This window comes from Poecile atricapillus, chromosome 18, assembly GCF_030490865.1.
Source record: "Poecile atricapillus isolate bPoeAtr1 chromosome 18, bPoeAtr1.hap1, whole genome shotgun sequence".
In the NCBI taxonomy this organism is placed as follows: Eukaryota; Metazoa; Chordata; class Aves; order Passeriformes; family Paridae; genus Poecile; species Poecile atricapillus.
The window spans coordinates 2,206,892-2,225,122 of NC_081266.1; the positions used below are offsets into that span (position 1 = coordinate 2,206,892).

Consider the following 18,231-nt stretch of genomic DNA (forward strand, 5'->3'; position numbering starts at 1 on the left):
TGAATGTAGCACCCACCTTTCAACTCGTGAGCCCTAAAAACTGCAGAAAAGTGCAGGACATCTGCTCACTCTATTGAGCTGTGAAGGAAAGCAACAGATGACAACCTCATGCAGTGTCCTGTGGCACTTCTCTTAATGACAAGAATCACGAAGACACTCAGAGAAAAAGCACATATTCATGTCATTAAAAAACTTACATCTGATGCTAAAACCAGTGGAACCCCAACACCTCTCCAAATGAGGAGTAAAGCAAGTCAAACTGTGATGATGTCTCCTGGGCATTTCTAAATTAAAGCCTAAAAATCAACACATTGCAGCCATCTTATAAAGATTGCTTTCTACAGGGAGTTTAAAATCATAGCACACCTTGACATTAGTCTAAGGCATTGAGCTATTATTTTAAACACGTACTTATAGCTTCTAGTCTCAATGAAATAACTCACCCTTGCATGTGCAGTTTCAGAATTCCAGCTAAATGGAAATGCACATAATAGTCAATGGTCAATGTGACAGAAATAAAGCAGTAAATGAGGTGTAGGAAAAAAAAAAAAAAGAGAGAAAGTGAGAAAGAAATAAGGATCCAGTGGAAACTTGAGAGGCACTAGTGTTTCAGAAGTTTAAATCAGAAATACTAGATTTATTCTCATGTCCCAGTATTCCTTCAGTATTTTTCCCCCTTTGTTTCTTGAAGTCACACAGCTGCTCTTAAAAGTCAATCTGATTGTTTTGGGGGCTTTTTGAAAGGACTGAATCCCTCTTTCCAATTTCTGCAGAGAGTGGATCCTACTTCTTCCATCAAATTCTAATTAAAATTAAAAGGTTCATTTCTACACTTCTTAACACAATTATTATGGCAAACTTCACCCTAAAGAAAACTTCAAAAGGATAAGGCTAGAAATCATTTTCACTGGTGTGATCAAAAGGAAAGACAAAATAAAGTAGATTTAGGAATTTGATGAGTTGCATGTTTACCTATGAGAGTATTCTTCTCAGATAAGCTTTGATCTGGAGAATGAAATCCCAGTATAAAGAATTTCAGACTTTGGTCATCAAAACATCATCTATGTGCATAATTATTGAAAGAGACCAAAATAAGCTCCAAATTGCCAATAAATCTAGAAATGGAAAGCGGCAGGTTCATTTCAAACACAAGACTGTCACTCTCTCTCAACCACTCCTCCCTGCCCCATATGCTCTTCTAGAAAAACTTAAGATCCATTTATGAACAGAAAAGACAAAAAGCCAACTACAAACTCTCATCTGGAATCAGATTCAGCTGATCATGATTGCCAAAAGTTGTGCTGTTATACTGGGGGTCAGAGTGTGGTCGCTGTTGGATCAAATCTGACTGGAAGCAATCTGTAAATTACCCCAGGTCACAGCCCTGCCTTGAGCCAGGATCATTTCCAGTGGTGACATTCCTGACAGGCACCCAGTTCCCCTTGTCTGACAGCACTGCTTCCAGTGCCAGGGCCAGCAGTCCTGTTCTCCACTGATTTACACAACACATGATTACTTCCCCCTTGTGAGAGCCTTTTAAAGAGTCCTGTTACTCCTCCAGCTTTTTTGCCTCAGCTCAGATTATGCCAATCTTTCCTCAGAGGTTGTGTTTTCTTTCTCTCCAGTCATTTTAAGAACTCTCCTCTGGACTTGGGTTCATATCTTTCCTGGGCTGTGGGGAACAAAATTAGAAAGGGCTCGATCTGAAGCCAAAGAGCTTTGCAATTTCAGAGCAAAGTAGGAAGGTTACGTGATTTGTCTTGCTGATACAATAATATAGTTCAGGTATTCATTATGGCACTGACTTTTTTTCACATCCATACAGTGTTATTTTTCCAAGTGTGGGCTGTGATCCACAAAAAACCCCAGATCTTTTTCTAAATAGCTGCTCCAAGCAGGTTGTTTCCCATCCTCCTTAGGATTGCCTAGCTACACTAATCTGCATTTATCAAACTGAGCTGCAGTTCATTTCCCACACTGAAACTGCAACTTGCTGAGATAAATTTTGGAATTTAAACCTGTTCTACAAGATAATGACAGTCTCTCTTAGCTCCTCAGGGTTTCTGTATTTAATGAACATTCCCTTAGGGCCACCATTCAACTTGATAGTGAAATTACTAAACAACAAAATCAGCAGTAGGTTTTTTTTGTTTTTCTAGGTGCTTAAGCATATTCTGGCTACTTTGCTTCTGTGTGGTTTTGAGAGCTGAACATTTGAAATTTCCTCTCTCACCTACCTCCCCCTCTTCAAAAATCAATTTGGACACTAATCTATATACTCTCATATAGGTGAGAGGTGCTAGCCACCAAATCTTTACATGTTCTAACATGAAATTCATTGAGTCAAGGTTACCCTAAAACATGGGAATGCCCTCTAACCTTCCCTGTATGATGCTGTCAGCTGTGGGCACATTAATTGTACCAGGCATCTTCCACAAAACTGACCTTTTCCATAAAGACAGCTGTTCATCAGGCATGACTAAATTTCAAAAAATATTGGTCCCCCCCTCATGAAGAAGAGGATTGACCCTTTAATCTTCCACTGAATACTTACATACAATGACTCCCTTTAATTTTGTGTGTATCTTGCTAGTTGCTTCTTAGTTTTTGGCTTAGTCTTTCCTGTTTTGTCCATGGGTACTTCCTGCTCAAAAGATGACATTTTTTCTTTGCTGTCATTGTTACTCATGTTGCTTTCCCACCTGGATATACTGAAGCTGTTGCTTCCTATTGGCTGGAATGAAATTTGAAAAGTTTCTCTTCTATTTGTGTTCTTCACCTGCTGAAACAAAAGCCACTTTAACTGCTTGTGTGCCCTCTCATGCACCATGGTAAAACAGACCTGGCATTCATCATCACAAATTCTACAGTCTTCTCTTTTTCAACTCTCACATAAAGCCTTTGGGTAAAGACCCCCCTCATATACAAAGGATTTCAGAGCAAGTACATCATGGTTATGCAAGGGTGTAGCCCTATTCCCTGCTTGCTCTTCTTAAGCCAATTAACCCCTTAAATATTAATCTTTTATTAAAGTCACTTACTGGGTCAGGTCTGTCCCAGGTAATATTGCTTATATTCATCCATGGCTCCTTTTCTGGTACCCCTCTCGCTACATGTGCAAAGCAGGTTTTCCAGTTTTTTTCCCCTCCCATTCCCTGCCCCCTGACTTTAAACTGCTGCATAAAAACAATGCTATGACCTCAAAAACAATGAACCAGTAATTCCAAACCAGAAAGCCACCACTGCTCACCGTTAAGTCCTCAACATGGATGCAATGCACAGCATTTCTCCAAAGAGATTATATTTCAAATAATTCCCTTCCTGCATTTTAAGTCAGCCAGCAGTCCCACACCATCAGAATAATTAGCCACAGCTTTCTGTTCTTTGGTGAAGATGTACAGGCTAACAGCTTGATTTTAATTCCCTGCTGGAGCAAGTAACTAATTACAACCTGCATTAAAAGTTAGCTCCAATAATTTAACAGGGTAATTCTGGAGATCTGACAGACCTTTAAATTATGTGTAAATAGATTGTTATGAATGTTTGAGAAAATTTGATTATATATTTAGGAGTCTCCTACAGAGCAAGTTGAAGAGCAGGTAAGCACACAAACCCCTTACCACAGCAATTTCAGGTTTTGTTTTAATGCTAACAGTCCCATATAGCTTCTGGCCCAGATAAACCAATAGCTATCCAGACAGAAACCCAACTTTCCTGAACAGAAAAGGGTCAGGCACAAAAAAAACCCCACAACCAAACAAAAAAACCCAACAACAACAAAAAAAACCACTCCCAAACCAAACAAAACAACAGCAACAACAAAAAAAAACAAACCAAAAAACCAAAAAACAACCCAAGAAAAGGTAGGAAAGGTAGGAAATTAAATTAACCTCTTAAAGTTTCAGACAAGAAAATTGTAATTCTGCATAAGCATCTTTTAAAAATAGATGCCTTTATCATCATGGGAGGGACAACAGAAAGAATCTTAAGGTTTTATCCCCAAAACTTGATAGCCAGCTAACATAATAAATACCCAACACACTGGACTGATTGCACCTGAAGTTCATTGGTACTGCTGCTTTCGAGAAATAAAAGTTTTCTTTGGTGATCAGTGTATGGCCACTCCCTGGTCTTACAGTGTTAAAGCCTCTCCCAGAACAATGAGAGACTGGGGGGAGAGGAAGAGAGAGGCAGATTTAATTCATATTAGTTTAAGCAATATAAATGGGAGGGCATCACCTAGAGGATTGTTGAGAGGAAATATATCAACTGCAAATTTCCTGCTCCAGCAGAAAATCTGTCTTATTTCAGTTCACAGTTACAAGATCACACATCTTACCAAATTTAATATAACGATTAAAATAATTTCAAAATTCAGCCTGAAGATGTAAGAGGTCTTTATACTCATGCAGTCAATGCCCACAAATGCAAAATGAGTTTCAAATCGATTATTATCCTAAAAGCCTTATACACCTCTCCTTTAATTTTTGTGGCTATGTGATAAAAGCACGGCCAAGGAAATATTGCTGCATTTCACCTCTAAGTTCAGTGGAAAACTTGCTGTCTTCTCAACAGAAAGGCACAGCATGTCACATTTCCTGGGCTTTAGCACAGAAATATTTACATTTCTTTTCCAACTTCTTTTTCACACTTCTCTCTTGCACCTGTTCAGACCTAGTTTCTCCTTCCTCTGTATTACAAAGACAATTCTATGTGCCAAAGGAAATGCACCTGAGAAATCTTGGGTCCAAAAAGGGACAGCCACTGGAGTCCATCCTTTCCAAGAGCAAATGGGGAGTGTCCCCTGAGCTCTGGGGGCTCCCCAGCTGCCCTGCTGGCAGCACTCCCAACTCCAATGCCAATGAAAAACAGCCAGGATTTCCCAGTTGTCTGTCATGAGGCACTGAAGCAGCAGGGTACTTCTAGAAAGTGCTTAAACATCCTCCAGGTATGTGCAAAATGGCTTTGGATAGCACACGCCAGGAAAACTGCAACTTAAAAGAACTCCTGAGCAAGTTCAAGGCTAAAAAATCCAGAGGGAAAAGGAAATTCTTGTCTTTCATCTCCTACACACATGAACTGTCACCTCTTCTGGGGAAGGCACTTGCATAAGCTTATGTAAGAAGAATAAGCCTCAAGTAGGATACATATCTAAATAAAATCATCTGCTTTCAGACTTTTCTCCCCAGATGTTAAAATGAAATAAACAAATAAATAAAAATAAATAAATAAATTGCTGCTGGGAGCCAGTCCAGCTGCTGTATTTATCACTGGTATGACAGACTGTCATGTATGTTAGACTATCTAAAAAGCTGCACTTGTGACACACTAAACCCTCACTGGACCTTCTGGAGAGTTCTCCACTTGAATTCACGTGGTGCTGCTACAGTTCTGATTCTCATTTACAGTTCTGATTCTGATTTACACTTCTAATTCTGATTTACAATTCTGATTTACAGTTCTGATTTACAGTTCTGCTACTGCTGTGGAAGAGGGACAACACAGCACCTTCAGCCAGAGGGTGTCTGTGCACCTGAGCAGGCTCCCCAGGGCAGTGGTCATAGCACCAAGAGGTCAAGAAGAGTCTGGACAACATCCAGACACATGGTCTGATTTTTGGGGCCATCCTGTGCAGGACCAGGAGTTGGAGCCAGTGATCCTTGTGAGCCCCTTTCAGCTCAGAATGCTCTATGATTCTGTACCATGGTAGCCTCAGAAATGCACTTTATTCTGTAACTGTTAAAAATTTGCATTCTTGGACCTATGAATAAGCAATTATTCCCATTCATCAAAATTACAGGCCCCAGAAACTGTTAAACCTATTATGTGTAGCCCAAGGCCAATTGCTATGCATACAATTGGAAACAAGATTTAGATGTCTTTCAGCCTCTTGAAAGGATTTTTTTAAGAGTCCATAGGTTATTTCGATAAAATTCATCCCAGAGCACCACTCAGAAATCAATTTTGTCAAAAAACCTGAATGATAAGATTGGTTCAGATTCCTTTCTTGAAAAAACATCCATATCTAATTAAGTATATAAATCAGACTGATGAAAAAGGAAATTTATCCCCTGAAGACACAGCCTATGCTATCAACGTTTATCCAGGAGTTAGCCATACACTCTTTCATTTCATTTCACTTCACTTCACTCAGCTTTCTCTGTCTTTCACAGTCTGTGGCTGTTGCTCAGTTACAAAAATATATTCACTGCCTATTACAATCTCCTGTACCTCTCTATCTCAATTCCTTCACTTTTTCCAGGACAAATGCAGATTCTCATATACATAAAAATCACCCAGACTGTTTCTGCCTTCACTTTTTACACATCAGAGCATCTTCTTGCTGTGTTCTTGTGTGTCCTGGTTTTAGGCTCAGTCTCAGACTGCAGGAAACCCCCTTTCTGCACAGTTTCACTTCCTATGTACAACATCTAGAGATGGCACAGGTTATTCCATTTAGGGTTTCCAACTCCAGATGGAGTTTGTGACTCAAGTTACCAGCAGAACACGGGGCAAGCAGATGTACTGATCACCACAGCATTCAGAGCAGGGCTGGGAAATCAGTGCTGGTCGTGTCAAGTCCTTTCCTCTCAACAAAAGACCCCGAAGGAAATCATACCCCTCATGATGAAATCACTGGATTTGCACTTGCATGGTGGAAAGCCACCCTTGTTCTGTTTTGCAGGAATGCAATTCCAGGCTGCCTTACCTCGCCTCCATGTGGGTCAATTTATCCACTTTCATCCCACGCTCACACAGCAAACCCCAAATTCCATAAAATCAGCTTCTCGAGCTGAAGTTGCTTTTTGTGTTCTTTGCAATTATTTTGCTTTAACCTGAGAGAAAAAAAATCCACTTAGAATGTTTTCAGTGCTGGCCTGTAGAGACACAGCTTCCCCTTTTCTGCCTCTTTTCTATCTGCAAACCTCAGCACTCACACTCTGCTCCCCCATGTGCTGACCTTGGCATGCTCAAGTGATGGCAGTGAAAGGAGAAAGATTTCCCTTCAGACATGTGAGAAGCTGCTGCACAAAGCAAGGAACTCGCCCTGCAACCGGTAGCACTGGGGAGATAAGGGCATGGTCAGACAGAGCCCGTAAGAGAGCAGCCGATAACCCGGCTATCTGCTGGTTACCAGATAATGCTCCAATTTCAGCCTCTCAGAAAAATACACTGCTCACTGAGTTTAACACACTCCAGAAACCATTCATGCTTCTGTTCCTTTGCGGATTCCTGAATGCTCAACCAAGCTTTGGACAAGGATTTGCTACCATTAGGTTATCAGCAAGCACCCCACCCCTGGCCTGCTCTCAAGATGACTTTAGCATCTCTGCAGCCCAGAGTAATCTTGAACAAGTTCTATGAGGAATGAAGATCCTCCTCAAGGGCCAAAACCACCAAATTAATATTTCCACAACAGTATTCCTTGACTGAGATCATCACTGCCACACCTCAAAGAGTGTGCCTGGGTCCCTCACTACAAGAAGGACATGGAGTGTGTCCAGAGAAGGGCAACAGAGCTGGTGAAGGGTCAGGAGAACAAGTCTTTTGAGGAACAGCTTTGGGATAGAGGGTTGTTTAGCCTGGAGAAAAGGAGGCTTAGAGGGGACCTTGTCACTCTCTACAACTACCTGGAACAAAGTGAGGTGGAGGGTGGCCTTTTCTCCCAGGTAACAAAGGATAAGAGAAGAAGAAACGGCTTCAAGTTGCACCAGGCAAGGTTTAGACTGGATATTAGAAAAATATCCTCTCAGCCCCCAAGAAGGAACTCACACAGTTAACTTCAAAAATCATGAAGAAAAAACCCTCAAATTTCAATAGAAGGATGACCCTTACACCTGTCTATTTAGCAGGGCTAAACTGTGACTTGAAGCATCACCCTATCAATGAGTCAAGGCAAAAAGTTCAGTGCAGAGAGATGCTGCACAAGAGTCTCAACAAGACTAAGAGACATCTCCAGCTCTATTGCATTCCTCCTCCTTTCCCAAGATTACAGGAAATTTTCACTGAAGAGAAAGCACCCACATTCTGCTCATCAGTTTCAGTAATGGATGTGGTGCTCACTCCCACACTCTGCTCACTTGCTTGAAGACAGACTAAAGGGGATGATTATCAACTCAGCTATTTATTAAGCATGAACCCTAGGACTTAAAATATTTCCTACAGAATATCAAGGGAAAGTCTCCATATTCTCAAGCAAGTCTGTGGCCAATTCACAGCCACATCTTCATGATGGGGGCCACATATTCATGGCCAAGCAGGAAGCAAAAGGCAAACTTTTGAAATGGGCTAAGACTTGCAAGTATCTCACCAGCAAAGGTGATGGCATTTTCCTGCCTTTCCTGAACTTGTTCCAGCTATTTTTATTTTTTTTTTCTTTTTACAGAATCACTAGGTTGGAAGAGAGCTTCAAGATCATTGAGTCCAACCCAGCTCTAACACCTCGACCAGACCATGGCACCAAGCGCCACGTGCAGTCTTAGAGTATTAAAATTACTTACTTAAAATTACTGCCTTAAAATTACACACAGGCTTCAGTGTCTACTGATGCTGCACCTTCAGCCTGTAGCCCAACAGCACTGCTAATACCAGGGCTCCTAACTTGCCTCAGAAATTATTGGGAAAAAGGAATGGAAAAATGAATGGAAAAGGACTGTCTAGTTCACAAGGCTCCCACTCCTGCTATCAACAAACTAAGCCATAGTAATGACAGGCAGCAGCAGGTCTGGTGAAAGGCTGCTGTGTGTAGGAAGCTGAAGGACAGAAATAGCATCACGGGAGCCCAAGCTCAGGTTGTTTCAAAGGACACTGAAAGAGATTCACAGAGCCAGCTCGCAGGCATTTGCACATTTCAAGCCAAGGACATAACCACTTACCGGTGCGAGTCTCATCATTAACATAAACAAAACCAAATCTTACACACACATATGGAATAGCTGGTGTGTTCAAGATAATTTTTGGTTTCTCTTTCAGGGAATTCAATCACAGCTGACACTATGGTAGAAGGTGACCTTATATAGCATCTGTGTTGCAATGCGTGGAAGTGTTGCTAGGGTGAGCTAAGGATAGGAGCTAAGCCTTGGCTCTCCATTTTCTGGCTTTTTTCAGCTCATGTCAGCCCTTATTGTTATTTCCACACAGGGAGAGGAAGGTGTGATTAAGAGGAAGAATATTGTTGCTTTGCTTGACTGTATCTTGGCAGTTGGTGGATTTTGCTATAAACCTTATCAGAATGAGCCTCTTTCATGTGGTGGAAGCATTTTCATCTATGGAAAAAGATATGCTGCAAATGAGCTGCTCCCTAACCCAGCATTACACACAGCCTCCCTGTCTGCAGGGGCTTGATCCCTCTAACCTGCAGGAAAGGAAGACTGAGGTAGAATCTCTTCAAAATAACCTTTTAAGCCAAGTTTCAAGTACTTATTGGGAAATAAAACAAGCTAGCACACTCAGGCAGACAGATGATTCACTCCCAGCTCTTAGCACCACCTCATTTTACCTTTCCTGGAAATACAACCCATCCAACAATTTTTCTTATTTCCCTACTCTTCCTAACACCTATTAAATTGCAGATGCTTGTGACCCCCAATGAGAACTGTGAACAATGATGAAACATTACGAACAATGTTTAAGTCCACAGGCTGTGCTTGTTATTTCTGGTAGACAACAGAAAAGGTTAGCAATTAATCACTGTCTGCAATCTGCACTTAAAAAGCTGCAATTATTGATAAATGTGTTCCCACTTTAAGCACGTTACTGAGAACTGGTGAGAAGTCTGGACTACTACAAAACCTGAAAACATTAACTGGTCAAATAGCTTTTGAGGCCAGAACACAAATACCAGCCTCGCTAATTGAAAAGATGACGTCATTGGACTGATTTATGAAAGGCACTGCTGATGTTTAGATTAGGAAAATTTACTTGAGATGGCCAAAGTAAACTCCATGGCCTTTGTTTTGGATAGTTCAGTTTATGAAGCTGTCATTTAAAAGAGCCATTAGAAATAAACAGATAAGTGGTGACAGAACCTGTGGAAGAGGCTGGGGTGGGGGGTGGTGGTGCTGGCATTGTTTTATTTTTAAACCCACGTACAACTGGCCCAGCAGTGTTTCCTCCAGGCTCCCACTCTTGTCCCTTCTCAGAAGTGAAAAGTTTCCAATGCAGCCTTCTGCCTAAAATACCATTGATGATAGCAGCATATGTTGTTTACGATACGGGTCTACTCAGTGTTCCAACAACTAAAAAGTAGGGAATATTCTATATTCCCAAGAGAAACAGGCTGAAAATACTCTCCCTGAGTCACAAATATTTGCTAGGCCACAATTCAGGTAGTTTCCAAGAATTCAAGCTGTAGATGAAATGATTTATAGTCAGCGCAGGAAATTAAAACATTTAGGATGCTTAGAATTATTACGGGTTTATGGGCTTTAATTACAAGTAGTTTTCTTTTCTTAGAAACTCTATTCATTTATTAATATATTTGACATTTACTGCTTTTTTCCTGGATGAAGACTAGAACACAAGGATGTTTTAAGGCACCCAAGCCCAAAACCTTGGAGCTTTCCTTGTGCAACAACAAAAGGATTCCCTCATGTACAGACTGCATTGAAAGAGGTTGCTTGAAGGAGGATCCCAAATATTTACTGGCTCAGCTCTTCAACACACAGCAAGGGGGGGAAAAAAATAAATCAAAAAATGCCTGACTGCTCACACAAATGATGGGCTTCAGATAGAATCACTTGTTAAAGAGCATCTATAGGCACTTGGGGCAGTTATATAAAGTTTTGGGTGAGACTGCAACAGAAGGATAAATATCCAGAAGAATAAAGGACTAAACTAAGCAGTAAATGTCATAACTGCTTTGTAATAATGGAAAGAATAAAAAGGTGTATGAGAATAGGTAAGGCAGTTGAAGGAGGACACCTGTTTCAACCATAGGACAGCAGAATAAAATTATCTATATTTTGTTTTGGAGACACAAGCTCTTGCATATGGTGGGACCCATGACCCCATCAGTCATGGCCAGAGTAAAAATTAACTAGAAAGATTAACTAGATGCCTGTAAAGTATCACATAATTAGACTTAACCTAGAGTAATCAATCAGGCCTATCAAATTCATTTAAAGCCTCTGTATTCCAGGTGCTGTACTCCTTAGATTATGAGGCACTCCAGAACAGTGTCACTTTTTGGTCACAAAAATATCAAATATTATCTGAGATCATCATAAAAAGTTGCCATTTTGAATTTCCAAGGATTTTCACCTGTCTTTGGTGGCTGTGCTCTTCAGGGAAAAGGGAGAAGGTATAGTTGTATAAAGGAAAGTTCCCACCTTATTATAAATGGAACCAAAAAAACAAAATTTTGAGACCTCAAAATTCCCAGCTTTTATAACCATGAGTAGAATTTAAATCAGCTCACAAGTAATTCCTGGGAATTTTAGATAAATTAAGCATTAACTGCTGAGGAAAAAAAAGACTTATCCAAGAAGGACTGCTGTGTTTTCTACCCACTGAACCACAGTATAGCAGAGTCTGCCCTGTATCCCATTAAAGTAACTCCAGTTGGCTTCAGTGGTTTACACTGGATTTTTAATCAATGTATCTATATTAATCTTTCAGTAAGCAGCTTTTCAAGGCCTAGTACAGTGCAAGAAATTTCATACATGCTACTTCAAGTAGAAATGGAAGTGAGAAAGTTTAAACAAAACCAGAAGAAGCCAAGCAAAAATCCTCTACGACTTCCCAAAAGCAAAATATAAGGGAGGAAAAAAAAGGGCAATTTCAAATGCATAATCTTAACTAAAAAGCCAGAAAAAGAACATCAACACTTCTCCCCTCCCAAAAAAAAAAAAAATAAAAAAATCCCAAAACCAACCAACCAAAAAAAAAAAAAAACAAGTCACAAAAAGAAGAGAGAACAAAACATAAAATTCCAGGGCAATAAATGCTGACCATGTGGCTTTAAGAACCTGATAGAAATTTAGGACCTTTACCATTCTCTCCAGGACAATTAAAACTGTTCAACAGGTTAAAATCCAGTCTTTTGTTTGCTTTCTGGAGGAGCAAAGGGAAATTCATTAGGCACCCTCATGCAAGGAAAAGAGTGCAATGGTATGGTTTTATTTTGAAATGCCGTTATCTCTATTGTTTACTCAAAATTTAGACATTTTTAAAAAAGTACACAAAATAGTTGGCATCCATAATTATAGGAGTTGCTAATCTTGAAGAAACTGTAGTCATTTACATTTAAAAAGTAACCTCCCTCAACAAACTGCACCTCCTGATATTTCACCTCAGTTTTGACATAAGCTGAGTAGCAGCAATGTTTTCCTGATTTTTACTTTTGCAAAAAATCCTTAAGATGATGGTTTAAAACTCCAGTATTGACTGCAAAAGATGGAAAAAAAAATATTGAAAAAAATTGATAAAATCTTTTTGTAGACATTTAATAGCTCATCTCTACAACAGAAAGACAGCAGGACTTCTCCAGGCCTACAGAGCAAATCAGCAGAGCCAAGATTAAAACTCTTACTCTCCTAATAATTTGAATTTAGGAAACTCACTCTTAGAATGGGATGGTTTAAAATAAGTAAATAAAAAAAAAGTCTCCTTCAGACATGCACACTCACTCCCATCAAAAAAGCGCCAAACAGCATTCCATTAAACTTCCCAAAAAAAAACCTTTTGGAGTGAGAATACGGAAAAATTTCAGCTCTGAATTGCCTGCAAGTTCACAGCTCCTGTTTTCACATACTTCTAACAATAAAACTTGATTACATAACTGCAATGTTGTTCTTGCCATAGGAGATCTTTCAGATGATTTCCACGTTGCATGTGGCAGGTCATGCCCTCAGCTGGCAGCAAATGATGATTGACTTCCATGTCCCTCAAAAGCTTTCACAGCAACGTCACAGGAACGGTTGTGCCTGCCCCAGACTGACAAACTTGAGCTATTTCACAAGATTTTCCTCAGTTTAACAAAGAAAAAATAATAATAAAAAAAAATCTTTCTGCTTGGTTGACTACAACCAATACCCTAAATCACAAAGCAATTGGTGTCAATGGACACTGTGGTACAGCTGCACCCATTTAAAAGAACAGCTGCTCAAGAAATAAAAGCACATTCTCTTCATCCAGCCACAAAACTTTCAGAAACATGAGTGACAAATCTGCCTAAGTGGATATTTATTAGCAACACTAAGGACTCCTCCTTAGATCCCCAGTGTTTTGTTCCAGGCCCAAGTCTTCTCTCAGCATAAAATTACTCATTTTTTGTGACTGTCCTGGCTTCTACGAGCAGATGCTTTTGCCAAACATTAATAATAATTATTTGTCTTCGGATTTATCATCTACTCAGTGTCACCCCTGCATGTGAGGGTGCTCTTAGAAGGCCCCCCAATACCAGCTGTCCTTTAAAGCTGTTCCTATGCCCACCTGGAGCCCCCCCACCACAGCCCAGCTTTACTGCAGGCATCTGGGTTTGTGGCAAAGGAGGAGGAGGTTTTACTTTTTTCCCATGGCCTCTGTGTCATATCCTGTTTCTCAGAGTCCTCCCATTCCCCTAAACATGACTTATCTCTCCAGCACTTCTCTTTCTCAGACTCCAGGCTGACTATCCTGCTGACACTGGAGCAGCATGGATGCCAGCTTTGCATGTAATTATATAAAGATTTCAAACCATGCTCCACTGTTTCCTGGCCTTTGGTGATTCTAAGAAATAAAAACTTGAGAATTTGAGGTTTGTGAAATGTTTTGGAATGCAAGAGAGGAGTATTGTGCAGAAGTACTGTTTATATTTACTTGGTATACCAAAGAATTTAGTTCAAATAAACTTTGCAAGTGATAGAAGCAAGAAAGTATTTGTTTGCAAGACTACACTCTAAAATGACTAAAATGTGTTACCAGATTAAATAGTTACAGATGCACCAGCACAAGCCAAGACCAAATTCTGCTGTCCTTAACCAAGCAAGATGACCCTGAGGCTACTGGAGGTCTAAGACAGTTTACAAGAGGAGGAACCTGGATCTTTGACTTGTTGGTGTATGGAAACAGTGCAATAACCACCCCTTACAGAGCTGCTTACATCTGGCTCTGAGAGCAGTTGCTACAGCAGTACTGGAGGTGGGGTGAGATTTGGTGGGTTTGGTTTGCTCCTTTTGGTGGCTTCTTTCCTTCCCTGGAAATAACCCAGGAACGGCATATGGGAAAACAGGGCACAACAAAAAGGAAGGAGTGTTCCTGAGAAAAATATTCTCAACAGATCTATGCCTGGGTCAGGAAATGGACGACTGACCCTTGCTCAGGAAAGATTTTATCAAAAAAGAGTTTTTTGGTTTTACAATCAACATCATTGCAGAAGGGTGGAGGAAGGCTACCCAGCTTATCATATCTGCTGCATTATTTCTCAGCTTTACACAAGAGATTTAAGAAACTGCTATGGAAATGCTGGCCTTTAATGTGCAAAAACCTTTCAAGGAGGATCACAGAGCAGGGGTGAGTATCTGGTAAGAAGTTCCATCTGCTGAAGCCAGTGGTTTGAGCAGCTTCCTCTGTGCAACCTGAAGCCTTTTCCAAACACACACTTTGCTCTGCTAGCCAAAAAAAGAAATACAAGATGCGCTCACATTTGGTCCCAAATGAAAGTCTAGAAATTATTCTGGGTTCCAGTGAATATCAGTAAAAACCAATCTTTTTCTTTCTTAACAATCCTCCCCCAAACACCTCTAAGGAACAAAGGCAAGGACAAAAACTGCTGCAGAGCTTACCCAGACACACTCAGAAATAAATTCTCTATAAGCCTGCAAAAAATTAGCTGATCAAGTAGTCCTAGAACTGGGGAACCCAAAAGTATCACTTAGTGAAGTCCTGGAAGGGAAGAGATAAGAAGGGGAGGGGAGCACATGTGACCAAAATCAGGGCTCCATGCCAGTTGTGAGGTCAGTTCTGTTCTCAAGCATGTAGGCACACATCATTCCTTTATCAAATGGACTACTGCATTTACACAGCAGAGCAGCAGTAGCCAGCTTTAAGAGATTCACTCAGAAATTTGGCAGAATACACACACAAATTCGATGTCATACAGAGCCCTTTCTGGACTCGAGGGTGAAGGGAACAACTTGTTTTCAGCCACATCTGAACTGCACAGACAGCACAGAGAATAATGGTTCTGAATTTTCCCATTCTGAACTAACAGAAGAAGGTGCTGGTTACAAATGTAAGGCTCACGTTACTGAGCTCCATTCAAATATTCCCCTCATTTAGACCACACACCTCAGAAATGGGTCTCATTTTTCTTTCCTTCCTTTGTGAAAAACTAAGGCAGTAATTCAGACATGCAAATGTAAGAACTAGTTAAATTTTAAAAGTATCTTCACAGCAGAAGGTACCAGAAGAGGTTTCTAAACTATTTTTCCAACAGACACAACTATCCACTTTTAGAAGCAAACCACTTCCACAGTGCTCCAGATACAGAGGAAGGAGCTGAACCCACATTTTTAGCTAAGATGATCCGATGCAGTGCTGGTGATGAGTAAAAACCCCAAGCAACCATACAAACTGGGCTGTCTCTAGCCCACACAAGTTCTTTTGCATCCTTAGATTGCCATGGCTACTTCTCCAGCCTCTTTGGGATCTCTTTCAAACACACACACAGATCCACTCCAAATTAATTTGCTATCTTTGCTATTTAAATGAATGCCATTTGCCTAATGCAAACCCCACCATTTACAGCTGAACTGCTGAGAATAGAGACAGGATAGATGAGCAGCATGTATATTCAGCAATAACTGGTTATCTAACTACATTCTCCAAAAGAAGAACCCACATTCAGGCAAAACACAGCAATTAAGAAGTAAAGAGTAAAATGGATAATGCATTCAGTTTCGTCTTACTCTTTGAGTCAGTGAACAGACACAAACCATTACTGTCACTGGCCTATGTATGAAATTTTTTGTCTTCTCTAACAGCTCTATGAAAAAATCATCTCAGGAAATCCCACATTTTAAAAAATACTTTTCTATACCACAGTTCCACATAGGTAGAACTGGGATCAGTCATCCCTAGCAGTGTAAAAAGGCTGTGGACTCTTATCAACATCCCACTTTATCCAGCAATAAAGCTTTACAAGTTTTACAAGCAGTGGTAGCAACACCCTGATGGTTTAAAATTCCCAGTTCCAATAACACTGACAACAGCACACTTGGACAAGTCCATGAGACATTTGAAAACTCTTAGGGAAGATTTTCAAGCTCTCTTTGTTACATTCACACGGCTTGTGGTTGTTTAAATTCAGCCTTCAAGGCTTTGGCACTCTGGGGACTTGGTGGAGTCACTCCTGCCGCAAGTGGCTCCAGGGGCTCGGCAGGGAGAGCACTCTCCCTGTCTGAGAGAGGCACACAGCCAGAACCTGCCCCAGCCCATTCATGCATCCCAAGGACAGCCCAGTTAGCTGCCATTTTTTGGTGTCACTTTACAGCAGGACTGCCTTATTAATGGGCTTGCCAAAATAAAAGCGAGAGGCTGTTAGTCACGTTTAAGACCACCAGTGTCCCCATTTGAGACCGTGTTCTCCATTATTCCTGCTATTTGACATGCTTTCCCTTTGCCCTGAGACATTCTTTCCATTGAATTTGCAACAGAATGAACATAAAACAGACCTTAAATAAAAATAATAAAAAAAAAAGCCATTACTCTGAAATAATAAGGAACAGACAAAGGCATAGCAATTTCTGTTGGCGTAAGACAAATTAGAGGAATTTAACACATAGCCTGATGAGTACCTCCCACCAAAGGATCAGCCATAGACAGATGAAAAGATTAGGGGCAGTTGTTGCCAAATAAAAATTCTTATGGAAGCTACAAGTTATCCAGTTTCAGGGAAAGTTCCAAGGAAAGAGTAAGAGCATTGCAATGCCAGCAGAGTTCCATGCTTTTTCAGTAAGTCAGGAATTAGAAACTTGTTTGGTTTATGAAGAAGAATGCATAACACGCTTGACCATGACAAGGAAGAACTGGAACAGATCACACCATATGTCCTTTCCAGACCTAAGCCTTTTAAGATGACTGGATACAGAAAGCAAGGTGATCCAGATGTTTGTTAGCCTGTTATCCTGCCCCTGTGATTCCCTCTTTCCTTCCCAATCAAGTGCACTTTCTCTCAGTTTCCACAGCACCTTCAATCTCAGATGAAACATGGTCTCAGGAAACAGTACATTATTTCAGAGTGCTAAGTTTGATGTAAATTGTAGTTGAACCAGGATAATATTTTAAGTGATCAATTAATCTGGTCAGCATTCTGAAATGCCCAATTATATGGTTAACATAAGCATGCTGAGAGCTTGAAAGCTGAGCTAAGTGAGTAATGAAATTCTTTGGCTTCATGGTTCAGTAAAATTGAAGAAGGGAAGTGGGGGGAGCAGAAATCATCTTAGGCCAAGAAACAGCAACATTTCAAAGTAACCCCAAGAGCAGGTTCTTCTCAAAATAAAGCTTTATGTCATTTTTGGCTAGCACATATTTCTGTTAATCTTTAAAAAGTGAAACATAATTTAACATTTAAACACAAGTGACAAATTCTGCTTTGAAATAAGGTCTGACAAATTCTTTACCTAGCTCATTTGGTATTTCTAGAGTTCATCCTATTGTCGTCTTTAATTCCTTGGCTGAAAATACTCAAATCATGTTAGTCATCTTCATTTCCTTGAATATTTGTGATGGGGTGACAGAAGGGACATGCTACTCCACTAACCATACTTTGTACAAGTCAGCAAATGCTGCTAAGGTGTCACTGAAGCCTTAAAGACTTCACCCCCAGATGATGCCCACACAGCTGCTGATGCCAGCATACAAAACCTAGGGGGACTTGAAAAGAAAGCTTATCTTGAGTTCCAAAACTGCTCCTCTCAAAAGTGCTGCACAGTGAAACTACTGAGAGCGAAACTCAAAAAAACCCCACATGAATCTTTAATTAAAATATTTTATAAGCATAGAGTAACTGAGGTTGGAAGGGACCTTTGGAGTTCATCTGGTCCAACTCTACCCAAAGCACAGCCAACTTCGTGTTTCTCATAGTTTTTCAAAGAGACAGCAAGAATAAGCACAACCACAATGATTTAGAAAGGGATATCAAAAGTCTTTGTGACTTACATAGAAACAGAGTCTGCAATTCAACCAAATTAAAAAAAAAAAAAAAAGGAATAAAATGCAAGCCCCCATAAGTCCTTTCTAGGTTAC

The 18,231-nt window shown here is 40.3% G+C and overlaps 1 protein-coding gene across 3 annotated transcripts in view; it reads right to left on the bottom strand.

Annotated features, from left to right (window-relative positions):
- PDE3A (phosphodiesterase 3A) overlaps nucleotides 1-18,231 on the bottom strand; it is a 219,944-nt gene that overhangs the window by 111,206 nt on the left and 90,507 nt on the right. The window contains exon 1 of one of the 3 annotated variants that reach the window (XM_058852943.1): nucleotides 12,778-12,846. The exons of the other annotated variants lie outside the window; for them this stretch is intronic. Within the exon in view, the coding sequence (XP_058708926.1) occupies nucleotides 12,778-12,846 (69 nt within the window). Of the gene's footprint in view, nucleotides 1-12,777; nucleotides 12,847-18,231 lie in introns of those variants that run through there. 3 annotated transcript variants of the gene reach the window in all.